We start from the raw sequence: 21,558 nt of genomic DNA on the forward strand, positions 1-21,558 counted from the left end.
GCAAAAACATTTGAAGAATTTACTTTTTAAGGGAAAGTTAATTCCTTTCCATTCCCACGTTAGTGAAAATCTTTAAAACACAGACAAAGGAAGATTTAACAAAACAGTTGTTTAAGCTTAGCTGTGGAAATGGGCAACCATTCAGTAGACCCCTAGTGATAAATGACCAAATATTTTTCTGACAGACTTTGAAAAAGACCTCTACAAATGAAATTATATTAATTGACGTTGTAGCTTTGGCAGCTATGATATTTATGGTAACAGTTCATGTTAATCCATAAGCTCAATTTCAATTTACCCCCTCAAATCCAGAGGTAGCTGCTTGAAAACCAATTACCCCGTAAGTACAGAGTCCTTGGTGCACTTTACTCGTAAGTTTTGCAGCTGTCCAATTGATCCCACTGTTCTGACATTTTTATCTACATTTGCAACTTGCCTTTCTACTTATTTGCTACCCAGTTAAGAATAATAAACGCCTTCATCTTTACCAGGACATGACAGCCTGGGAGCCCTGCAGCAAAACTTTCTGCCTGTCTGTCTGTCTCCAGTGTTACATACATATTACAATACATAAAGAGGTTTTGGGGTTTGGTTTTGTTTTTTAAATGATGTGCTAGTATGAAATAAGTTGCAATACAGTGTGAAATCAGAGTGTTTCAGAATTAGCGTCTTTGATAACATAATGCTTTTGTGTGTCGAAGGTTAATTCTGTTTTCTATAAGTAGCATCTTGTGGTTATTTACTATATTTTTTCTGTACTCTGTTGATGCTTCAAAGACTTTTACTAGATATTAATGCAAAATACTTTTGTTATTAGAATGACTTTGGTGGTCACAGGAGCCTTGTTAACAAATGGACAACTTTCCTCAAAGCCCGTCTGATTTGTTCTGTGCCAGGACCCAATGGCATTGACACACACTTTGATGAACTACGTAAGTGCCAGAAATGGTTTTGAACACAGAAGTGTTTTCAGGTATTATCCATACTATTTTAACTTAGTTTTCTTTTCTGTCTCTTGTTATTATTGCAGAGGATGTGTTCCTAATGAACTCAAAAGACCCTAAAAATCCAATAGTCTATGGAGTGTTTACAACTTCCAGGTATAGAATGTATCATTTTACTTGCATGGAAACTTGGGTGGCTGCTTGTTTTGAAGAGGTCTCTTTGTTAAAAATGTCTTTAAGAAACACAAAATTTTCTTAACCTTTGAACTGAGAAGTAAGTGGCACTAAGAAGTAATGAATTAGGTTTCTCTTCTTATGAGCAACGTACATCATCACTCTGAAGCCAGTAATCACAAAGACTATCAGTTTCTCAGGCTGTTCTTGTGGCTGAATTGGCTTTTTATAGTGGGGATCAGAATTTCTAGCCCTTTCCGCACAGACCTGGAAAAAATAACACAAGGGCAGGGTAAAACAGAAAATCTGTGGTGTGCAAAACTGGCTACTCAAGGAGTAAAAAATATTGCTGAAATCTGGAAAGTTTAACAATCTTTCAAAAGTTCGCTTATTGAATCACATACAACTGTGATTTGAATGTTTCAGTTTCATTGTGCTTTCATGAAGAACAAAATTATACTTGTTGCTTTGGCCTGAGAAAGGTTTCCAGCACTAGTTGCATCACCGCATTTCTCTGTGAAGGACAAAAGTTTTAGTTTCTAAACAGAAAGAATATTTCTAGTGATACACAGGCATAGAAGAGGGAGATTTACCATTCCTTACTGTCTTCTGTAAGAAATCTCAAGGTAAGGAACAACACTGAATTTTCAATGTGAGCTGCCCAAATGACGGAAGAGACTGCTAAAAAAAATAGAAAAATGCGAAGTGTAGGAAAGAATTGAATAGTTCTCTAGGGACAGCCCTGTTGAAGTTTACTCAAATTGGGGCTTTGGCCTTCTGGGGACAATATGTTTTAAATAGTGGAATAGCAGCCATCTGCTTAGGAAAATGTCTGAGAGATCGTATCAGTTATGCTGAACTTTCACGGGAGGTGAGTTAGGATTGCTCTGAGAGCATGTCAGAGTTCTGATAGTCAGCACATGCAATAAATTAGAAAGCAACAAGCTGCTATTCCCATAGCGCTTCCATTCCATTAAACTGACTGATAATTTAAAGAACCTAATTTGATTTCTTCTTCCCTCATTTTTAGCAATATCTTCAAGGGGTCAGCAGTGTGTATGTACAGCATGACTGATGTGAGGAGGGTATTTCTTGGTCCCTATGCCCACCGAGATGGTCCAAACTACCAGTGGGTTCCCTACCAGGGGCGAGTGCCATATCCACGGCCAGGAACTGTAAGTAACCTAATAAATATAGTAATCTAAAAAGGGAAAACTATGGAAAATATTTCCATACATTACATGGTCCTTGAGCTGAGATCCAGGAAAGAAACAAAAAGAGAGAAGGAAAAGGAAGGGAAAGGTAACAATTCCTCCAGGCCGAAAATTTACTGATTTTCTTGTGAAGTATGAAACTGCGTAGCTGGATTTTAGTTTTGGCAATCATATTAACAACTTCAGCAGAAGTCTGAGCAATGGCTGGAGAACTTTACAGAATGTCAAATGTTTAATAAATTACTCTGCATTATCCTATCCTTGGAACTTTTCTTTTTTCCAAATATTTGCTGAGCCATTCTTAGTGAGAAAGAACAGAAAACAGACCATCTGCCTGGCTGCTAAGAAACTCTTAATTGTTCTTGACATTAAAGCTAGTACAGTGACAGATATTTCTGCAATGGATGATAAAGTGACTATAATAAGTTGTAAGTTCCACGATTTTGAAATCCCATTTCTCTGGGTTTAGTTTGTGAATGACTAAAATATCAGTGTATATAAGACATCCATATTTACAATCCCAACCGATGTAATCACATTCTACAAATATTTAACTGCCTTCAAAGTTACCACTAGTCTGAGAAGATAGGATATTTATGAAAAAAAAAGACATTAATTTTATTCATTGAGTTACCTCCTTAACCAGTATAAATGAGCTTGGCCCATTTGAGATCTGAAATATCATTGCTGAATATTAAATATATGTGTATACATGTACATGTAAAAATGTAAATAATGTATCTGTATATAATATTATTTTTAAAGTCTACTTAAATATAAAGCACAAAACAAGCCAGGAATAACTTTGATCCTTTCTTTTAAATCATCAGATTTTCTACTTTTGTCTGGTATGTTTTGAAATTGTTCTTTCAAACCTGATCTTTCAACTGTTCTCCAGCAGTTGGACAATATATATGCTCAGTCTAATGAAAATTACTTCCTAAGCAAAAGAAAACAGTGGTTCCCTGACAGCCAGATTCCTCAGCACTCCTCACTCCCTCACTATGACTGCTAAAGGGATTCCTAATTTTTTCCAGAGTTAAAATACAATCTGTGCAGCATGGGAGAAGTTTCATTTCTCATTTGATGCTGAACTTTTTTTTTTTTTTAATTACTTTAGTTAATGCTGATATGTCAGAGTGGTTTTTTTTGAAGTTGTATTGTTTTACATCCCTGAGGAAAATGTGAATGAGTAGCTCTTTTTGGTATTTCTTGTATAGCTAATGTCATCTGCTTTTCGGTCTCACAGACTTAATAAGTTAGTGTTCATTATTCTGTTTATTTATATTCCTCTTTGATTCCAGTATTGATTAACCTTTCTAAACAAAAGCAAATAACAGATAATATGTAAAACTACAGACAAAGAAGAAGGTTACAGGTTTCTATCACAGAAATAGACTGGGCTAAAGGACTGCTGCACAGTGTCTCTGTTACATTCATTCCTCAGCAGAGATCGGATGCAGCTCTATGGAGATTCTGAATGCACAACTCAAATATTTGCCCTAGAGACTGGCAATGCAGTTCTGCCTGACTCAGAGTCTGTGAGTTACTCCAAGACTTGTCTGAAGGTCTTGAACTGAGATCTACACAGGAGAATAATGACTTGATCAAATTCCCAAGAACAAGCAGAAAAACAAGGACCCAAATCCAGACACAAAGTGACTGAGTGACCTAAGCCACCAGATCTTTAACTGAAGTAGGGAAATACAGTTGTTGCACACAGGGGTAGTTTGTTTTTTTTTTTTTCTGGCTACCCTCTTAGAGTGCTTTTTACTCTTACAATTCACTATAACATACTTACACTAAGATTTCAAAGTGAGAAGATGTTCAGATTAAATTGTAAACGGTTTTCTTGCCTGAGTGTGAATATGATCCCAAATTATACATTTCTACATAGCCCTGCAGACGTGTTATGTAGTGCAAGGGGCCGTGCCACTGTAAATCATGTTAATTAAAGAGTGGCTGAGGCCATCATCTTCTCCTAGTCCACTGCCAGTGACTCTAATCCTAGTGTCTATCACTTTGAAAAAGATTTTTTCCCCTCCTCACAGTTGCTAAAGTAATTCTGATGTATTAGTAGGAAAAAACTGAATTTTAAAATGAGAAACATTTCTGGCTGAAAAGAAACTTTCTGTTTCTAAAGTGATAAAATTGGATGCATTCTCAATGGCTTGTAGACCTGTTGAGAATAAAGAAGGAAGGTTTTTGAAGTTCCTTTAGATGTCAGATTTGTGGCTTCCCTTTCCAAGAAATGGGGAAAGGGAAGGGAGAAACAAAACTTGATCTTCTTACAGTGCTTTAGTTCCAGATCACACTGCAGTTAAACAGTGCTGAATTACCTGAGGAATTTAACTGGTGAGGTGCCAGTACACTTCTTGAGCATCTTATGACATGCCCAAGTAAAGAAAAGGGAGTTAATGTTGGTTTTTTTTAAAGTTAGAAGATGTTGTAAAGGATTCTACATCAGCTTCACATTTTATGAAGGAGTTGCCAGGATTTTTACTTTAAATTCTATAGAACATTTTTTCTTTTTTTTTTTTTGAAAGTTTTACCAATATTTGGAAGAAGAGGGAGGATTTTAATATATATACCTAATCTTGAATGAGGTACATTCATATCTGACTTTCTGTGAATTCAGCTGCAGAGCTCAAGTTTTTTCTGCTTCATGGTACCAAAGATCTGTCTTCAGTTATGACCAAAGCACTTCTGGTTCCTGCTGAAATGTAGCTATTGGATTCCCTAATAGGCCAGTTAGGGGATAGCTTAGTTAATGCCTCCTGACTGATCAGAACCCCTGACATGGCATACTGGGGACCAGCAAGTGGAAGTGGATGTTAAATGCAAGAGTTCTGTGATTCTATTTGAATCCAAGATCGAGCTCATTTCTCCAACTTTTTCAGAGTATTTCTATTCATGCTTGTCTTTTGGCATCTGAAAACTTTCTATTTCCCTCTATCAGTGGTATTGATTAGGTATATAAACACGAGTACTGGTGAAGTGCCTTGCCAATTAGCTTGACCTAGACCCACTAATATCAAAAGCATTTTTGCTGTCATTAGCATCAAAGATAATGTCTTTGTTGTGTATCCTGCTTTTGTAACCATAACATAAGTAAACATAACAAGACTTTCCTCCTCAGGACAACTATTCTATTCTGTCCTATTCCATTATTCTGTTGTATCTCTGACTTTATGTGAGTTTAAATTCTTCTGCAAGCAATTTGGACTATGGATGTGCTAAACTTCACTTACTGATGGTGCCCATTTCATTCCATTGAAAAGGGAGGGAGTGATAGCAATAAGAGTTTGATTTCATCTGCGTCAGTTTCCTGAACTGGGGTGGGATGAATGTGAGCCACAGCATAGTTCAGGTAATGCACTTTAAACTTCAGACACAAAGACACAAAGTTACTGTCATTTTTTTATTCTCAGAAAAGCATGGGATCCAAGGAGCAGTCTGGCTCTCACAATTGGGAGTCTCATTTAGACACACAGAATTATGACATTAATTCTGCATAATATATATCTTGGTCAACATTGCTGCAAGTAAAATCCATTGTTAGAAAATGAGCCAGAAAATAAATATTCAAGCAACTGAAACACAGCTGAAATTCATTTACTTAAAATTGAAATGAATATTTATTTACTGGGGTTTTTAGTGTTTGCCCAGCTGCAATTAACAATACTTAGTTCTTGTGTAGTGATTTTTATACTTGAAGCACTTTACATATATTATCTAATTAATCATTATCTAATTAATCTGAGTAATTAGTATTGAACTGTAGTTAGAATATTAATGAAGATATAAAGCGAACTAAAAATTTAAGTGTAGAATTTTAAACACAATTTTTTAGACAGACAATGGTTTGGCCAATGGTTATAAAAAGCCTATCTGATTTTCTCTTTGTAATATTTCAATACAAGAAAGCAAGAAAGTGTAATAATAAAAAGGCTGAAAAAATGTTGACACAATAGAGAACTAACTTGCTCTCTGCTTAGTCTGCTCCACACACATTAATCAAATATTCTCACTCCCTCTCTTCCTTCTTTCCATACCATGGAATGGAACCGAATGCAGGAATTTGATTACTAACAAATAAGCCATAAAGGGACAATTTGCACTTCATATGTCCATGCTAGAAGCGTCCCTGTGCTGAGTATAACAAAAACTCTTTTTGACAACATTGATTTTTTAATTTAATTTCTGATGAATTATTAATAATTTGAATCAAGGTGACAGCAAAGACAATTGATTTATTCTGCTGAGCATCCTGCAAGGTCTGGATTTTTGGTTAATAAGATGTTGTCCTCTAGGTTTTTAATTTAATTGGAAGATATTTTATATGTGGATATAAAGGGCAAATTATATAGGGCATTTTAGCACCAGCTGTTTATATTTCATGTTCAGATGCCACAAGCGTAACTATTGTCAACCGGGTTTCAGAATTTTTATATGTCTTAAGTAGGTATCTGAACAGGTTAGGAGTGGGGGACAACAAGTTCTTTGCCAAATATCTTTGGACTGGTGATTTAATGCCATTGTGTCTCATTTTCTTCATCCATGCAACATTACTAACACACTGCTAATACTTATGTTAAAGTAACGTCTAATTGTTCATAAAATACTAACCAGTTCTGCAGATGAAATGAGGGCAAATGGTGGTGATTAGCCACAGTTCTTGAGTGTCTCCATGGGGATATGTGGTACGTGAACATGGAGGAATACTGCTGTGGCTACCAAAGCTGTGGTCTTACCTCTCCTTCCCTTTTCAGCCTTTATTTTTTGCTCACATTGGGAAAATGTGAGCAGAATGTGAAAAGCAGAACCCTCGGTTTTTCACAGTTTAGAGGCAAAACTGTCTGGCCCACCCACAGCTATGTAAGGGAGCAAAGGGGCTCTTTACCGTGTTACTTCATGCGGACCAGATTAATGCCAAGGGGACACCAACTTTTCTCTTACTGCACAGTGTGCAACACTGAGGAGTTATTTCAGTTATTTAGTGAGACTCTTCTCACCTACCTTCACATGAACAGTATCATCAGCAATACACAGAGGAGGCTTTCTTTAGAATCAATGGATACCTTTAGGAGATGATTCATTTGATTTGATTTAGTGTAACAGGAGCCACGTTATTGGGACTACACAGATGACACGGGTTTGTTGAGACAAGCAAGAGTTCAAAAAGTCAGTAGAACAGGGAGTTGTCTCAACATTTAAGGATTTGGTTCTTCAGAGAGGAGCTGACTTCCAGACAACTTCTGAAGACAATACTTTGAAACGAAGATGGTGACATAATTAATTAACTTTCTGTTGAATACATAACCGGGTACTGAAATGGCTTACGTCATATTGAATGATTTTGGATAACTCAGGAATTCTTCCTTCTGCCAGTTAAAGTCTAAAACTAATCAGTGAATGACTGAAAACGCTTTTGCACTGCATAGTGCTAAGAAAAGTTATGTATAAAGTTCATTTGCATTCTGTTAACCATATTGATTTAAATACAAAATGAAAAAAAAGAGACTTTTAGTGACAGGATTAACATTTGCTGCCCATCATGAAACACTTAGATCCCCTGACATATTTAAATAGAGACTGCAGCAGCTGGGATTATTGTAATGAAACAGATTTCTAATGCTTTTTCTAGTGATTGATAACAAAATGTCAAACGTTTCCTTTATTTCCAGTGTCCCAGTAAAACATTTGGAGGCTTTGATTCCACCAAGGACCTTCCTGATGAAGTTATAACATTTGCAAGAAGTCATCCAGCTATGTATAACCCGGTATTCCCCATCAACAACCGTCCAATCATGATCAAAACAGATGTGGATTACCAGTTCACACAGATAGTAGTAGATCGAGTAGATGCAGAAGATGGCCAATATGATGTGATGTTCATTGGCACAGGTGAGAAGTCTTGACTTTACACTGTATCCTCCTCCAGGCATTATGGAGACAAAGACCAGATAAAATTTCATACTCTGAAAGACAGAACATTGACAGAACAGTGTACACCTGTGAAAATTTGGGACAAGACTCAAAACTGGGAGTGGGGCAGGGAGGTCTTTTTTACATATATTTGCTGATACTGGTTCAGGCTACAACCTGCATAGCTTAATTCTTTAGGAGCTTTGCCAACTGGATTAAGATCAAACCACTCTCTTTTCAACTGCTGTTATTAGGGAATTTTATTAGAAATATCTTGCCTTATTAGTTATAATTTAGTATTAAAATGAGGGCTTTGAGGTACCCATTATGAAGTGCAGCATAAGAAGTATTAACATCAATTAGGCAAGTATCCAGGTATGGGAAATGTCTTGTGTGCCTTTCAGGTATTTCAAGTATTGCCTTAAAATGGCCAGCTCTTGAGCCAGAAGAGTGCATCATTTTACTTAAGATGAAGGTATCTGGCACACACAAAGTGTTTCAAGAAGAGCTGATATTCAAACATAAAACTTGATATCCTTTCCAAAGCATTTGTGGAATCATAAAGCTTGGGCATTTTATGAAAGCGGAAATGTGCACTCAGAAAAGACATTTTTTTCCAGGAAGGTAAGAATGAGAAACAGCAGTGGCCAGAAATGAGCTGATATCCATTTGCCTGAGTTTGGTGGCTTCAGAGCTATGCTGGTTAGCAGTTGGTGGATCTACTTCTTCACCTTTGAAGATTTTCATTAGTTGACTGGTGTTTCAGTTATGTTGAATAAAAGTATTTTAAACATCTGTTGAACATAATTGCTAGTAATTAGACATTGGCATCATGTAGCCAAAACAAATCAAACCAAATCCCAGGTTCTTTTCAGCTTTGGACCAAAAAATACCCATCTGTCTGTCTGATAACAGTCCAATTTTTGACTTGCTTTAAGTAGAGTTCTGGTCCTCTAGACATGAGGTCAGATTTCCAGAGCAATAAATCTCAAACTTTCTTTCATGTTGATGTCTGAAATATATTATGAGTAAACTGAGAGCTGATGAAGCTTTGTATACCAAACACAGTGCATGCATAGCAATTTGGAACATTTATTGCAGGAAATGCATCTCTGCAGAGTGTCCCAGCTCTTTAAAGATGTGAACTGAGTTATTAGATACCAGTGCTACAATATGTTCTTCCATAAAACATCGAAAAGCAGTTTTATTTGATTTTAGACAACACGTATATTTTCCATCACATATTAGAGACTTCAGTGCCATCTACAACTGGCAGTGTTTTGTGCCTTTCAATGGATGTTCTCTGACCTGATTCAGCCCAGAAAAAATGTAACAGCAGTATTCCACTTGGCTGTGATGTGAGGGAACAAGCCCTTAAGCATCCACAGTATGATGCTGAAGAAACATGAGGAGTTGATTTATGTCTACATCTTGAGCACAAGAGGTGGCATTTATCTCACCAAAATTTGGCATTCAGTCTATGAAAGATGTATTGGCTTCTGCAAGGGAAAGAGAGAAGTACTTCCAGAGAGAGATTCATTGCACTTTCTTCAAAACCTCTATTAGAGTAAGATGAAGAGTTACGCAGAAGTTCCTGTTTTTCAGGCAGTACAGGAAGACTTGTAAACCTGAGCTATAGCTTTTAGATAGTTATCATTACCTATAGTGGTTCTTATCTAAATTAGTGAGGCAAGCTCTCCCTCTGAAAGACCCTCAGTGATACCTAGCTCTTACTTTTCTGTTGGGAATTTAGGCATTCACTTCATTCCCGAAACCGCTAATATTCAGGTGTGTGGTAAGTGCTCTGGATCCCATGCACCACTGCTGATGGTTGTGCCCAAGAACTGTAAGAAAAGTATTAAATATTTATTAACTGCATTAGCCAAAAGAGATTTCGGCACCAAACCCCCAGCTTTGTAAGTGCAGAGTGTTATTCTTTCTTGAAATACTACTTTTGTCTGCATAAATTGTTCTTCCAGCAGGAGTTTGTACCCACATAGGACAAAAACAGGCGTTACAACACCTGTGCTTGGAGCTGAGGCACAAAACAGGCTCCATGCTCCTCTGAGCTCACTGGCCTCACTGCAGCTTTCGGAATGAGGACAGGGCATCCTCCACATGTGGGGGGTGGGAGGGGGAGTGGGGGGAAGGGGCAGAACTGAGGCCCTGCCTGCCTTCTGCCAGAAAGCCGCACTGAGCCGGCTGGTCAAAGTCAAAGGAACCAGAAAGCGATACACAATCAGTGCACATTACATCTTCCCCAAGCAAACAAACTGGGGAGCAGATTAGGGACTCTAGTCATAGTCCAGTTTCCCACTTGATGATCTAAACCTATGGCAAACCCAGAATTAAGCTCTCTGGGGTATGACTAGGTTTTTCTGGGTAGGTCTGTCCCATCAGATTAGATACCTTTCTCTATATTTTCCCATTGCTGTTGCGGCAATCTACATTATTCCCACATGCTGTTGAACTTCAGTATGTTGAAGAAATACCTTTTTTTTCCCCCCCATTTTCATTGAATAACTGATGATAATTGAACACAACATAATTAATAGCCACCCAGTGTGGTCACATTTTCCTTTCCTGTGGGTGAAATCTAGCCCAGTAGTTTCTTTCCCACTGTGATTGTACCAGCATGTTTCACAATGGAAATAGTATCATATCGGCATGCTTGAAATTATATCAGAAAGAAACAGGATTTAAGATATGCACTTAATGCATATCCTGAGTGTCTGATGTTTGGGATCATTTGGCACAGTCAAGGTACATCTGTCAGTAAAGCAAATTAATAACAGTAATCTTATCTTACTGAGCAGAGCCTATTGATCCTAAAGGAGAAGCCTGATTCCATTTGTGTGAAATTGTTTGAAATACTACTCTGCAAAATTTGATCTAGAACTCAGATAAAGCCCCACTTCGGTACCTGTGGCCTGACCAGAGTCTCCGTAGTGATTAACACAGTGTATCTTTGACCTCAGAGGCTTTCTTGAGCATCAAGCGGCTGTAATTGTTGCAGGATCCGCTTAAAAGTCAGACCTTTTGTTGAAACAGCATTATGTGGGGAACTGATGTCTGCTCAGTGCCCATGCAGGCTCCACAGTTTCCCTAGTGCTCTTTTATCTTTATTTCTCGAATATGGCGTTTGATGGATTGTGACTGAGGACAGTCATAGTGCAACACAGACTGCAGTCATGACACATTGCTACACTGTTATATTTACTAGACCAGAGTTCTTTTATTTTACTCATACAATGTATTTTTCTCAAACCCACAGTCATCAAATTATCAGGATAATTAGGGAAATGAACTCATCCATTAAATTACAGATACAAATAATGCTAAATTATCTGTTGTTCTGAAGTACTTTATTGAAGAAGTGTGAATTTTTTTCTTTTTGTTTTAAATTTTATATTGCATTTGTTCTGTATTGTTCTCAGTATTTCTTGAATTAAATATGTTCAATTAGTAGCAGTAACCATAATGAAAACCAATTCCAAAACAACTTACCTAGTTATTTTACTAGCTTACTTTGTACATGTAGGTGCCTAAATAAATAGAAAGTTGTGCTTGCTTTGTTATTGTTCTTGTTTTAAGAAACAACTGTTATTTTCTTCTTTAGAAAAAGAAAAATCTATGGGTTTGTGATTAATGAAACAGTGATTCATATATTTTGTGGGGAAAATATTCACTTCTTAATAGAATTCCAAAATACAGGTTTAGAAACCAGTATCTGCTTAAAAGGGAGCAGATGGAAAAATCAAAATCTCAGTTCTACAGGATATTCTAGGATATCTAGAGTATTTTAATCCAAATTCATGTAAAGAATTTGAAGTACTGGAATTTTCTTGTGAAATCAATAGCTTTAAGGTAGTTATAAAAACATTTTCAATGTGTAATCTGATTCAATTCCATATGTATTTTCAATGTAGAGTTGTCATCTTTTCAATCAGCCATTTCAACTAACACACACAAATATGTACACATACAAAATATGTTTTGATTTTGTGAAATTGATTAATTCTGGTTTTGAGAATGTTGACCTTTATAATTCCGTTGCTTTGAGAATTTTATCCACTTAAAATGCCTTATCTTTTCCTAAACTACTACTGCTGTAGAACGTGCAACATGAAAAGTCCTCAAGGACGTAGTTGTTATTGCTGTGACACATTTACATGGCACTACATTTGGCTGGTTAAAAAGAAAATTTGCATACAGAATGTTTCCATTCCAGAGAGTCTGCAGTGATTTGTACCAACCTAGAAATGATTTTTTGTTGTTGTTGTTGTTCCCTGAAAATTCTGCTCAGGGAAACATCTAAATAAATCACAGATGCAGCTGTAAAGTCTCATAAAGATGGTCTTAAGTCTCAGCCATATTCACAATATGGCTCAGGAATTTCAAGCGTTGGCCCTGTTGATGTTAAAGCCAATAGCAGAACTCCAAGAATGTAAATGGATATAGTATTAAAATGCTGGCACACATGTATATCTAAACAGAAGATACAATTTGTATTGCTTTTTACCCCTCAGCAAAGACCAGTATCTAACACACAAAGAAATGCAGATGCCTTAAGGGGCTTATACATCTTAGGTACTTTGTTTGACACAGGGAAGATCACATGTACTTAAGAGATCTAACAGCTTCATCTGTCTAACAACATTTGTCCAGATGTTTTTATATCCAAACTGAGCCTTCTGACAGCATCTTCACATGCATTTTAAGAATGACAAACATCATATTCAAAATGGGCAATAAAACATGCCTGGGTAAATTTAGTGCATTTCCCTGAATTAAATGCCTGAAACATCTGTCATTTTATACTGTCACTTAAATAGTATTTCAGTCCTTTTCATTCTTTAATAACTATAGTAGTATTTATCTTCTTTGTTGCATTTTGATAATTGAAAGACTTCAGTGAAATGTCCTACTGAAATTCAGTGTTATTCTAGGTTATTTTCAATAGCGGTTGGTATTTTGAACAACTAGTGCTTAGAGATATGTAGCTTCACAGTCTTTATACATGAAATAATTATATACTACAAGAAACTCTGGCTCCTCTGAAACTGAGTTATGCATCTTAAGCACCTGAAAGCATGGGTTGTTTAGTTTTGGTGGGTTTTTTTTTCCTTTTTTTGTGTTTCCTTTTCAAGATATTGGAACAGTTCTTAAAGTGGTTTCAATTCCTAAGGAGACTTGGCATGAATTAGAGGAAGTCTTGCTGGAAGAAATGACAGTCTTTCGGGTAAGTGCAGCTAAATTTCAAGTGTCAGGTTGTAGATTTTGCTGTGGACAGCTGTGAACTAAACCACTTGCAGTCTAGCCAAGGAATAGCCTGGCATAGTCCTCTAATTAGCTTGTCATTTAGAGACCTAGACACTAGTAAAAATAAACCTTGAAACTTTCAGTGCTAGCTGGAGGTTAATGATAAAAGACATTGCATTCTGAGCTCTTGTTTTGTGGTTTAAAAAGTAAATTAGTATCTCTCAGCCTTAGAACTGTTACATGCTATAGTTAAGTGTGTATCTGTGCAAGTTTGGGAATAATGCCTGTCTGTTTTCTCCCACAGAGATATGCACACAAATTATATAATTGCATCAACTCTTAACACTCTTCAGACTGTCAGCATAATGTAACTAGGATGATAGTTTAGAAAAAAAAAAAAAAAAAAAAAAAAAGGGTGATCCGCACAGATTTCTTATGCCTAACAATCTGAGAAGCAAAGGAAGTGTTTATGTTTTTAAAGGTGACTTTAGGGTATCATTTTCATGGTTTGACACAAGACACCATAAACACCCCCTAATTTTTAGTACTTTCTCGTGAAAATCAGTCTCTTCCATTTTTCCTATCTGAGCTACCTAAAAAGTAAGGCATCCCACAGGCACTCCTGCAAGTTGAGGCTGAGTAAACCTTTCAAACACTTTCCAGACAGAACCCAGGGATGTCTTGTGTTTCGTACACAACAACGAATCATTTACATTCCCCATGTTATTCTTTTTGTCAGTGCCGGTTTTATGGCACCATTTCACAAGATCCAGGCTTTTGTGGGGTTGATACCTAGCTGGGAGTGTGAGGTTAATCTGACAGCATGAAGATGATTCTGGCATGCTCAGAGAGCCCCATGTCGTGTGGTCCCACTCCTGATGTGCTAACAAGGACTGTGCTCCAAACCTGCCACAGGGGCCCAGCCACCATGTCCTCATCATACTCTGTTGCCATCCATTTATCTTCAGTTTCTGAACAGACACAACATACTTAAACAGAGCTTGTATATCTTTTTTATTTTATTTTTTTTCTTATGGACACTCTTCCCTTTACTGGTACCAATCTTGCACAGAAACCACTGTTTTGAGTGCAAGATACCACTGGAAAACAGATACTTCTGTTTCTGCAATCCATGTTTTTTATAAGGGCAGAAATACAGGGTCTTTTCTTTCTTTTCTTTTTTTTTAAGCAGCAAAATAAAGTAGAAACTATGAGGAAAAAATGAGACAAGTAATTTGTGGCTCCCAGCTTTTTTCTTCTTTTTTATACACGCAAAAGTCATTACATTAATGCAGGGTAATTTGGCAATTGTTGATAATTTATGAGTCTCTTCCCTAAATGAAGAAGTGCCAAGCTAAAGGAGATCAGAGAAATATAAAAGAAAGAAAATAAATGGAGTGAAAGTTTTATTTCAGAAAGGCTTCACACAAGTAGAATGGTTAATAGCAAATTCAGATCTGGTACTTTACTTCAGATGTGTATTTATTCATTGCAGAAAACAATTTTAGTGTTCTGATCTACTTGAAAGCTCATTTATCTCCTTTGGCACATATTTAAGCCTTAAAGAGTGCATTAATGTACTTCAGTGGAATAAGAATTTGTATGTGTAAGAAATGGGTCTTTCAATAGGGAATTTGCAACAAATTTTGCATGTGCCTTAATCAAATGTAAGTTTTCTTTAGTTACTAAAGAGTCTTGTGCATCATAAACAATGTATTTTGATGCTTAAACTGCAGTGTGCTGAATACAATGTTTTCCATTTATAATTCCAGAAAACTGAAAATCTTCCATGTGTTATATCAATAACAAATACCTCTTTTAACCCCATTTCTGCACTATTTCTCTGAACACCTGAGCAAACAGACTAATGAGTTCAATTTTCATTCAAATGTTACACTTAATTGATGCTTTCTAATATAAGGTCTATTAACCCATTTGTAAAGGCAAGTCCACATGCATAACATCCACTGACCCATATCAGATTCTCTCAGGGTAAGCCAGCTGAAAGCTACACAAGTGTAAAAGCTTAATAGGGACTTTATTAAAGTACACAGCCAAAAGTATGATGCGTGGGATCAATAGCAGGTTTTTAGATGAAATAAAGTTCATATAGAATTGACTTGCACACTTTGTAACCAAATTATGCCACTTATGCTCAAGATTAAAATCTGTTCAAGCCACTAGGCCTAAAAGGTGTAACAATCTTTTAATCAGATTTAAATACACTCATTCTGTTAAATATTTCCTACAGTCTATCATGTAAGAAAATAGATTTTAGTTGCACATCTGCTTACTACAAATAAGTGTAATTAAGAGTACACTTAGCTAAGAGAACAGTAACTCCCCTAATGACATATTTGGATGATTAAATAATGGGTATTCCATGCTGCAAAAAACCTCTTGCCAATTTCAGTTCTGTGTTCTGCAAATACGAGCAACTTCTTTGTATGTGACTAATGTATTGAAGTCAACAAGTTTATGCTTGGGATTAGAGCTTGTTCTTATGAATAAAATTTCACAGGAGTGGTTTTTTTCACCTTGATATGGTTAAAATCTGTTGCTTATTTCAGTGTCATCACCTTTAATATATAGTATCTACATCATTTCTACATATTTGGTACAGCCATTATTATTTTCATATTACTTGGGAGGTTCTTTAAATGTAGTTTTAATATTAAGTGTGGAAATTAATTTCAAGATATGAAACTAGTAACAAAGTAATCACAATGAAACTGTTATAATCATGGAAATTTATATGTCTACAATCAGCACAGCAATCAAAGATGCACCCAGATATGTACATGCATTCTAATTCACTTACAGCTAGAAATTATTGTAGTGCAGAAAACAAGAAGCACTATTACTAATGAATGTCTAGTTTAATTTCAGGGTTTCTAGGTTGGGCAAATAGAATTCTAGCAGAATTTTTACGTTTATAGAGTTATAGAGCACAATTTAGATTTTAACTCTCTTTTTTTTTCTTCCCACCCCCCCTTAGGAACCCACTGTTATTTCAGCAATGAAGATTTCCACAAAACAGGTACTATGTGCACAAACTTTAAATCACTTTTAAATATTTATTGGTCTCTGTCTTTTAGAGACAGTAACTTGGCAGCCAGTAGAGACATATTAATTACAGCAGCAGCATCACATCCCTTTACATAAACATCAGTAGTTTCTCAGGAAAATGTGACAAGCAAAGCAGAAAGGAAAAGTCTAGTTTGTGTTACTGGTAAGGTGGAAACTAAACACAAACTGGTCTGGAGTCTGGAGGCTCTCTAGAAAAAAAACCCAACACATTATGGCATGTTGACATGACAGAGAAACTGTTCAAAGGGAGTGGCCAGACATGGTCCATTACTTTAATGGGACTAGTTCTTGTGCCTGTAGGAATAGTATTGGATAAAATGCAGATAGTGAAAGCAAAGATGGGAAATGAGACATCCTCCCGTCTTTCTGCCCAATGCCCATTCCATTTCTGGTCGTGCACCATTCGGCTTTAATAAAGAGGGTAGATGTAATTTAAGTCCAAATTTTCGATGGCCTTCTGATTCAGTGACACGGTTAGGATATGGGTTTCAGACTCCAGAATTTGTATTTCCTACTTCCTGTTGAGTACACTAACTTCTTAAAGAAAAGATATGTAGTATAGCCTTCATTGTAGAGCAGACCATAACTAAAATGAATTGGACTTCTCAGTGGGTGTAGGTAAAGTTTTGTCTGATTTACAGTAAAGGTGATTCCTGCATTTCTGAGCAAATATGGGCAATTATTATTAGACTTTTTTGTGAAGCAGCTGGTGAATTATGTAGTTGTGCAAAGAATATTGGGTTGTAGTCCAGGAGCGAAGTGGGTATTAGGGGCATATCTTCCAGCTCTGCCTGGAATTAAGTAGATGGATCCCAGCTGTTGTCATTTCCTGTCTAAGGAGTCCGAGTCATAAAATTTAACATCAAATTTAACATAATAAAACTTCCCCACCCCACACCCCTGTATTTCTGTTGATTTGGAGCCTAATTGGGTAAATATAAGCAACTTATTCACACTCATTCACTTTTCCATTAATGTCATTGTCAGTAAAGAAAGGATTTGGTATTACTTCTAGGACTGGGTACACTAAAAATTTGGTGTGTTACAAATAAGATTGAGTTAATTCATGTACCTCACTCTATACAATATTGAACAGAAGTTGAATTCATTCTGTAATGGACAGAGCCCAGTATTATGTTTGAAATGCTGCATATTTAATTCAGAATTCACAGTATTTGGGAAAGTTGTCTGAAAACAGTCACGTCTTTGACAGAAAACATTTTGAGAACACTTCTAACATAGTTTACCACCTAAAACAACAATAATGGCAGGACAAAAAAAAATGTACTATTGAATGCTGGGATATTTAAAAACAAACCTGTCAAGTTGTATATATGTTCACATCATACCAAAATGCTCTGCTTTGGATTATTTTTATAAGTAGATTCCCTTAAAGCAGCCAATCATATTTGATGGTGGACCATGCATTTTCATACTTGTTCTTCAAAGCATCTTTAGTTATTCAGGAGAGATTACAATTTTTCCTGAGTCTTTTGAAAACAAATTTATACTGCTAAACTTGTTTAACACTAAAAAAGAGCATAAACCACAAGTTTTTCAGGCAGAATTAAGCTCATGAAAAATCAACCAACCTCAGGCTAAAAGTGACAGAATCATGATACAGTATGACAGCTTTTGGCACGGTGTCTTTGTATCAAATAAGTATATAACAACATGTTTCCATTTTATACTTATGATTTAAAAATACTGTAGTTCTATAACTCAAACACTTTTTTCATTGTGTTCTGATAGGCAGGATGGTTTTCATATAACAGCATGATAATTCTAGGCATTGTAGAAAGCGGGAGCATGAAATGTAAACAGTAAAACCAACATATCTTATTGAATAACTCTAAAGCAATCACTTTGTTTTAGTTTTTTCACTAACAATTCTTTCATCCAATTCTAAAAATGTGGTACAAGCTGTTTCTTCTTGGTTTAAAATGTTTTGCTACACTGGTGGGTCAAAGCTACCTCTTTTGCCATTGTGCCAATATGGTATGTTACAAATTACTTCTTTTCCTAAAGACCAAAATCTCAAAGCTCTTCAGAGGCAGAACTTCACTTGAGTTTTGAATTATATAGACCTCTACAGCTCCCGTGTCTCTCTCTGAGTATGAATTTGGCCCTTGAGCGAGAGTGATTTTGAGTAAGGAAATCTAGTCTTTATGTGCAAGACTAAAACTTTTTACAGTCTTTCTCAATGCTTCTGTCTTTAACTCAGAGAAATTTTATTTTCTCAGTGAAGCTATGTATCCCTTCTGATTGTGTTCAGAGCCTTAGGCTTGTGTAACCTTATCACCTCAACAAACTTATGCACAGCTGGTGATAGACACAAGCCTTTAGAGGACAGCATCCTAGAGCCACTGGAACATCCTACAGCTGCCTAAATTCACTATTCTAGTGGGAGACAGGCTTGCACAGGGAGCCCCTGGCTACCATTTGGCTCTCAGCCTGTTGGGCTGGGGGGGGGGGGGGGGGAGGGGGGGGGGGGCGGGCTCCGTAATTTTCCCTCTGAACTACAAATGTGGAAGCAAGCCAAAAAGTCATGCCTAGCTTTCAATTAAAAGTGAGTTCTTGTGGAGCAAGCTCTCATCTTTTTCTCAGGGTCAGGTCTGTGATTGTCTGCTTCAAAAAGCCACTGGATTTCTGGTAAGATGGGGGAGATCCAAGGAGATCCTCGGCTGATACAGGCCAGCTTCTTGACTGGTGAACTGCTACAAAGAGCTTTTGGTTTTCCTCCGTAAGATTCTTAGTCAAAGGCAAGGAAAAGAACTTCAGAAAGATTTTAGTGATTACTTCTATAGTATTTTTCACAAAGTACTGAATTTTATTCACATTTGCCATTTCTGTCCATAGTGAGCATGTAGAAAGGACCAGCTCAAAATGGATATGTCACTTAAATAGCCCCTGAACTATTCTGCATCAGTTACTTTTCAAGACATGAAATTAAATGAAGTACTATTTAAACCTCATGCTTCTTAAAATACCTTTTAATATGCTGCCTAAGTTCTTTTTAAGCATGACATTTTTTCATCTTCTTTCTTTTTCTTTTTTAATTGCAAATAGAAGATTCTTAGTAATCTCTTTGCCTGACTTCTAGGGAAAGGCTGCATTTTGTGCAGCATCATGAGGCAAACAAACCATTGAATTGCTTAAAATATTACTCTCCTCAGCTTTTCTGGAGTTCTGATACTCCTGCAAGAATTTTTAGCAGAAAACTCCCCTACCCACCTCCCCCACCTCCAATCACCTGATTTATTAAATTACCATCCTCTTTGGAGACACTCTTTGTCCAAAAGGCAGTTTGACTGTACAGCAAAGTAAGGTCAGACCATTGATGCAAGTCATTCTATTGCTGTTTTCTGAATTTAATACTGCCTGGGTTTATGTATTATTAGTGTCCAGAATAATGACCACCAGCTGGTGTCTAAAACAGTGATCAGAAGAGCAGCAAACAGGGCAGCAGCCTTCAGGCTGTACAGCACCTGAAACACATGCTAGAGTTCACTGACTGAACTTTATGAACTTATCTACAAGGAATAGAATCTTTAAGTAACCTGTAAGTAACCCTATCTTGGCCTCATTCTCCACACACACACACACACACCCCCATGTGCTTCTGGTAATTCTTTAATTCTAAAGACTTCTAAAGACATTTATTAGAAATCAGGAGGGATTTCTGACAAAATGAAATTGGTTACAAAGGTGCATACACCATTACACCAGTCTTCTTTATTTTCCCATGTGCATTCTACATTCACTGGGTTGATTTTTACATTAGTTGCACCACACGTTGCTACATGCTTATATAGATATTAATGCCACAATTACATAGGACTCAGATCAATACCATCTGGACATTTAAGATACTTAACTGAAGCTCTAATTTGACCTCTGCTGCCTCCATAATCAGTAAAGAGAAAAAGCATCCCCTGAGAAATAGTTAGGTCACCTAAGATTGGAATTGCTGCTATTTTACTGCAGAATGTACCCTTAAGCAGGGTACTTGATTAAGTGACTTAAGTTAGAGAGAATCAGTTTATCACGTCTGCTGCCTGTCATCTGCTTCTCAAGGATACAGCCCTAGCTCGGGACCGGTGAGTACAGTTAAGGCTTCGTGCAGAGCTCTGTGTGGTCAGAGATCCTTGCCCAGAGAATATGGGTTTACAACCCAGCTATGGCACTATAATAGACGGAAGCAGCTGCTTAGAAAGGGCTTAGTTTTCAATTTACCAGTGAATTTCCCTTGTCATATTTTCCCTGGGAATATACTGGTGTTTATATAAATGCAGAGATGTTTCTGTTACAATTAATGTGTCTGTATCAACTGCCAAGCTGCTATCTCTGAAAGAAGTCAATGCAACACCTTTTATGAGTGTTTTTTGGTTTGCTGTCTCCTGGTAATCCAGTGCTCATCATTTCTAGTAGGTAGGTGACCTCAGCCACCTTCTGTCCCCAAATTCCCTGGAAATGGTGCCTCTGTGACATCACAATGCAGGAAATGAAGAGTTTTAATAACATTTCTTGAAATCCTATTATTCACACCAGCTTTATGATTTCTAAGAAAGAAAAATGAATACAACTTTCTGGTTTTTTGGTGAGACTGCTTGGAGTGGGACCTTAAAAAGAAATTCATTAATCACTCCACCATGGGTGCTGGGTAACAAAGTTTAAGCTTTTGGTAGCAAAGTGTCAGTGTTTCCAAAACAGAAGGATTATACTATTTATTTTTTGTTTATCTATTTATTTTGTTTTCTCCTAGTTTTGCATCTCAGAGGGAACTGTATTTGCTTACTACACTCATACTTGTTTTCTTTGTGAATTAGTGCTGAAGCTTAAATATCTCTGTTTGGACTTTTACGTGGGATCAATAGTTCAGTTCCCTTATGTCCCTCAGGGGACCAGCTTCCCTAATGGACCACATGAATTTGATATCAGAGAGG

The 21,558-nt window shown here is 36.8% G+C and overlaps 1 protein-coding gene across 1 annotated transcript in view; it reads left to right on the forward strand.

Moving 5' to 3' along the window:
- SEMA3A (semaphorin 3A) overlaps positions 1 to 21,558 on the forward strand; it is a 170,140-nt gene that overhangs the window by 134,125 nt on the left and 14,457 nt on the right. The window contains exons 8-13 of the mRNA XM_056341639.1: positions 818 to 932; positions 1,031 to 1,100; positions 2,149 to 2,293; positions 8,020 to 8,239; positions 13,411 to 13,502; positions 16,521 to 16,562. Coding sequence (XP_056197614.1) covers positions 818 to 932; positions 1,031 to 1,100; positions 2,149 to 2,293; positions 8,020 to 8,239; positions 13,411 to 13,502; positions 16,521 to 16,562 — 684 coding nt within the window. The remainder of the gene's footprint in view (positions 1 to 817; positions 933 to 1,030; positions 1,101 to 2,148; positions 2,294 to 8,019; positions 8,240 to 13,410; positions 13,503 to 16,520; positions 16,563 to 21,558) is intronic.

This window comes from Falco biarmicus, chromosome 5 (assembly GCF_023638135.1).
Source record: "Falco biarmicus isolate bFalBia1 chromosome 5, bFalBia1.pri, whole genome shotgun sequence".
Classification (NCBI taxonomy): Eukaryota; Metazoa; Chordata; class Aves; order Falconiformes; family Falconidae; genus Falco; species Falco biarmicus.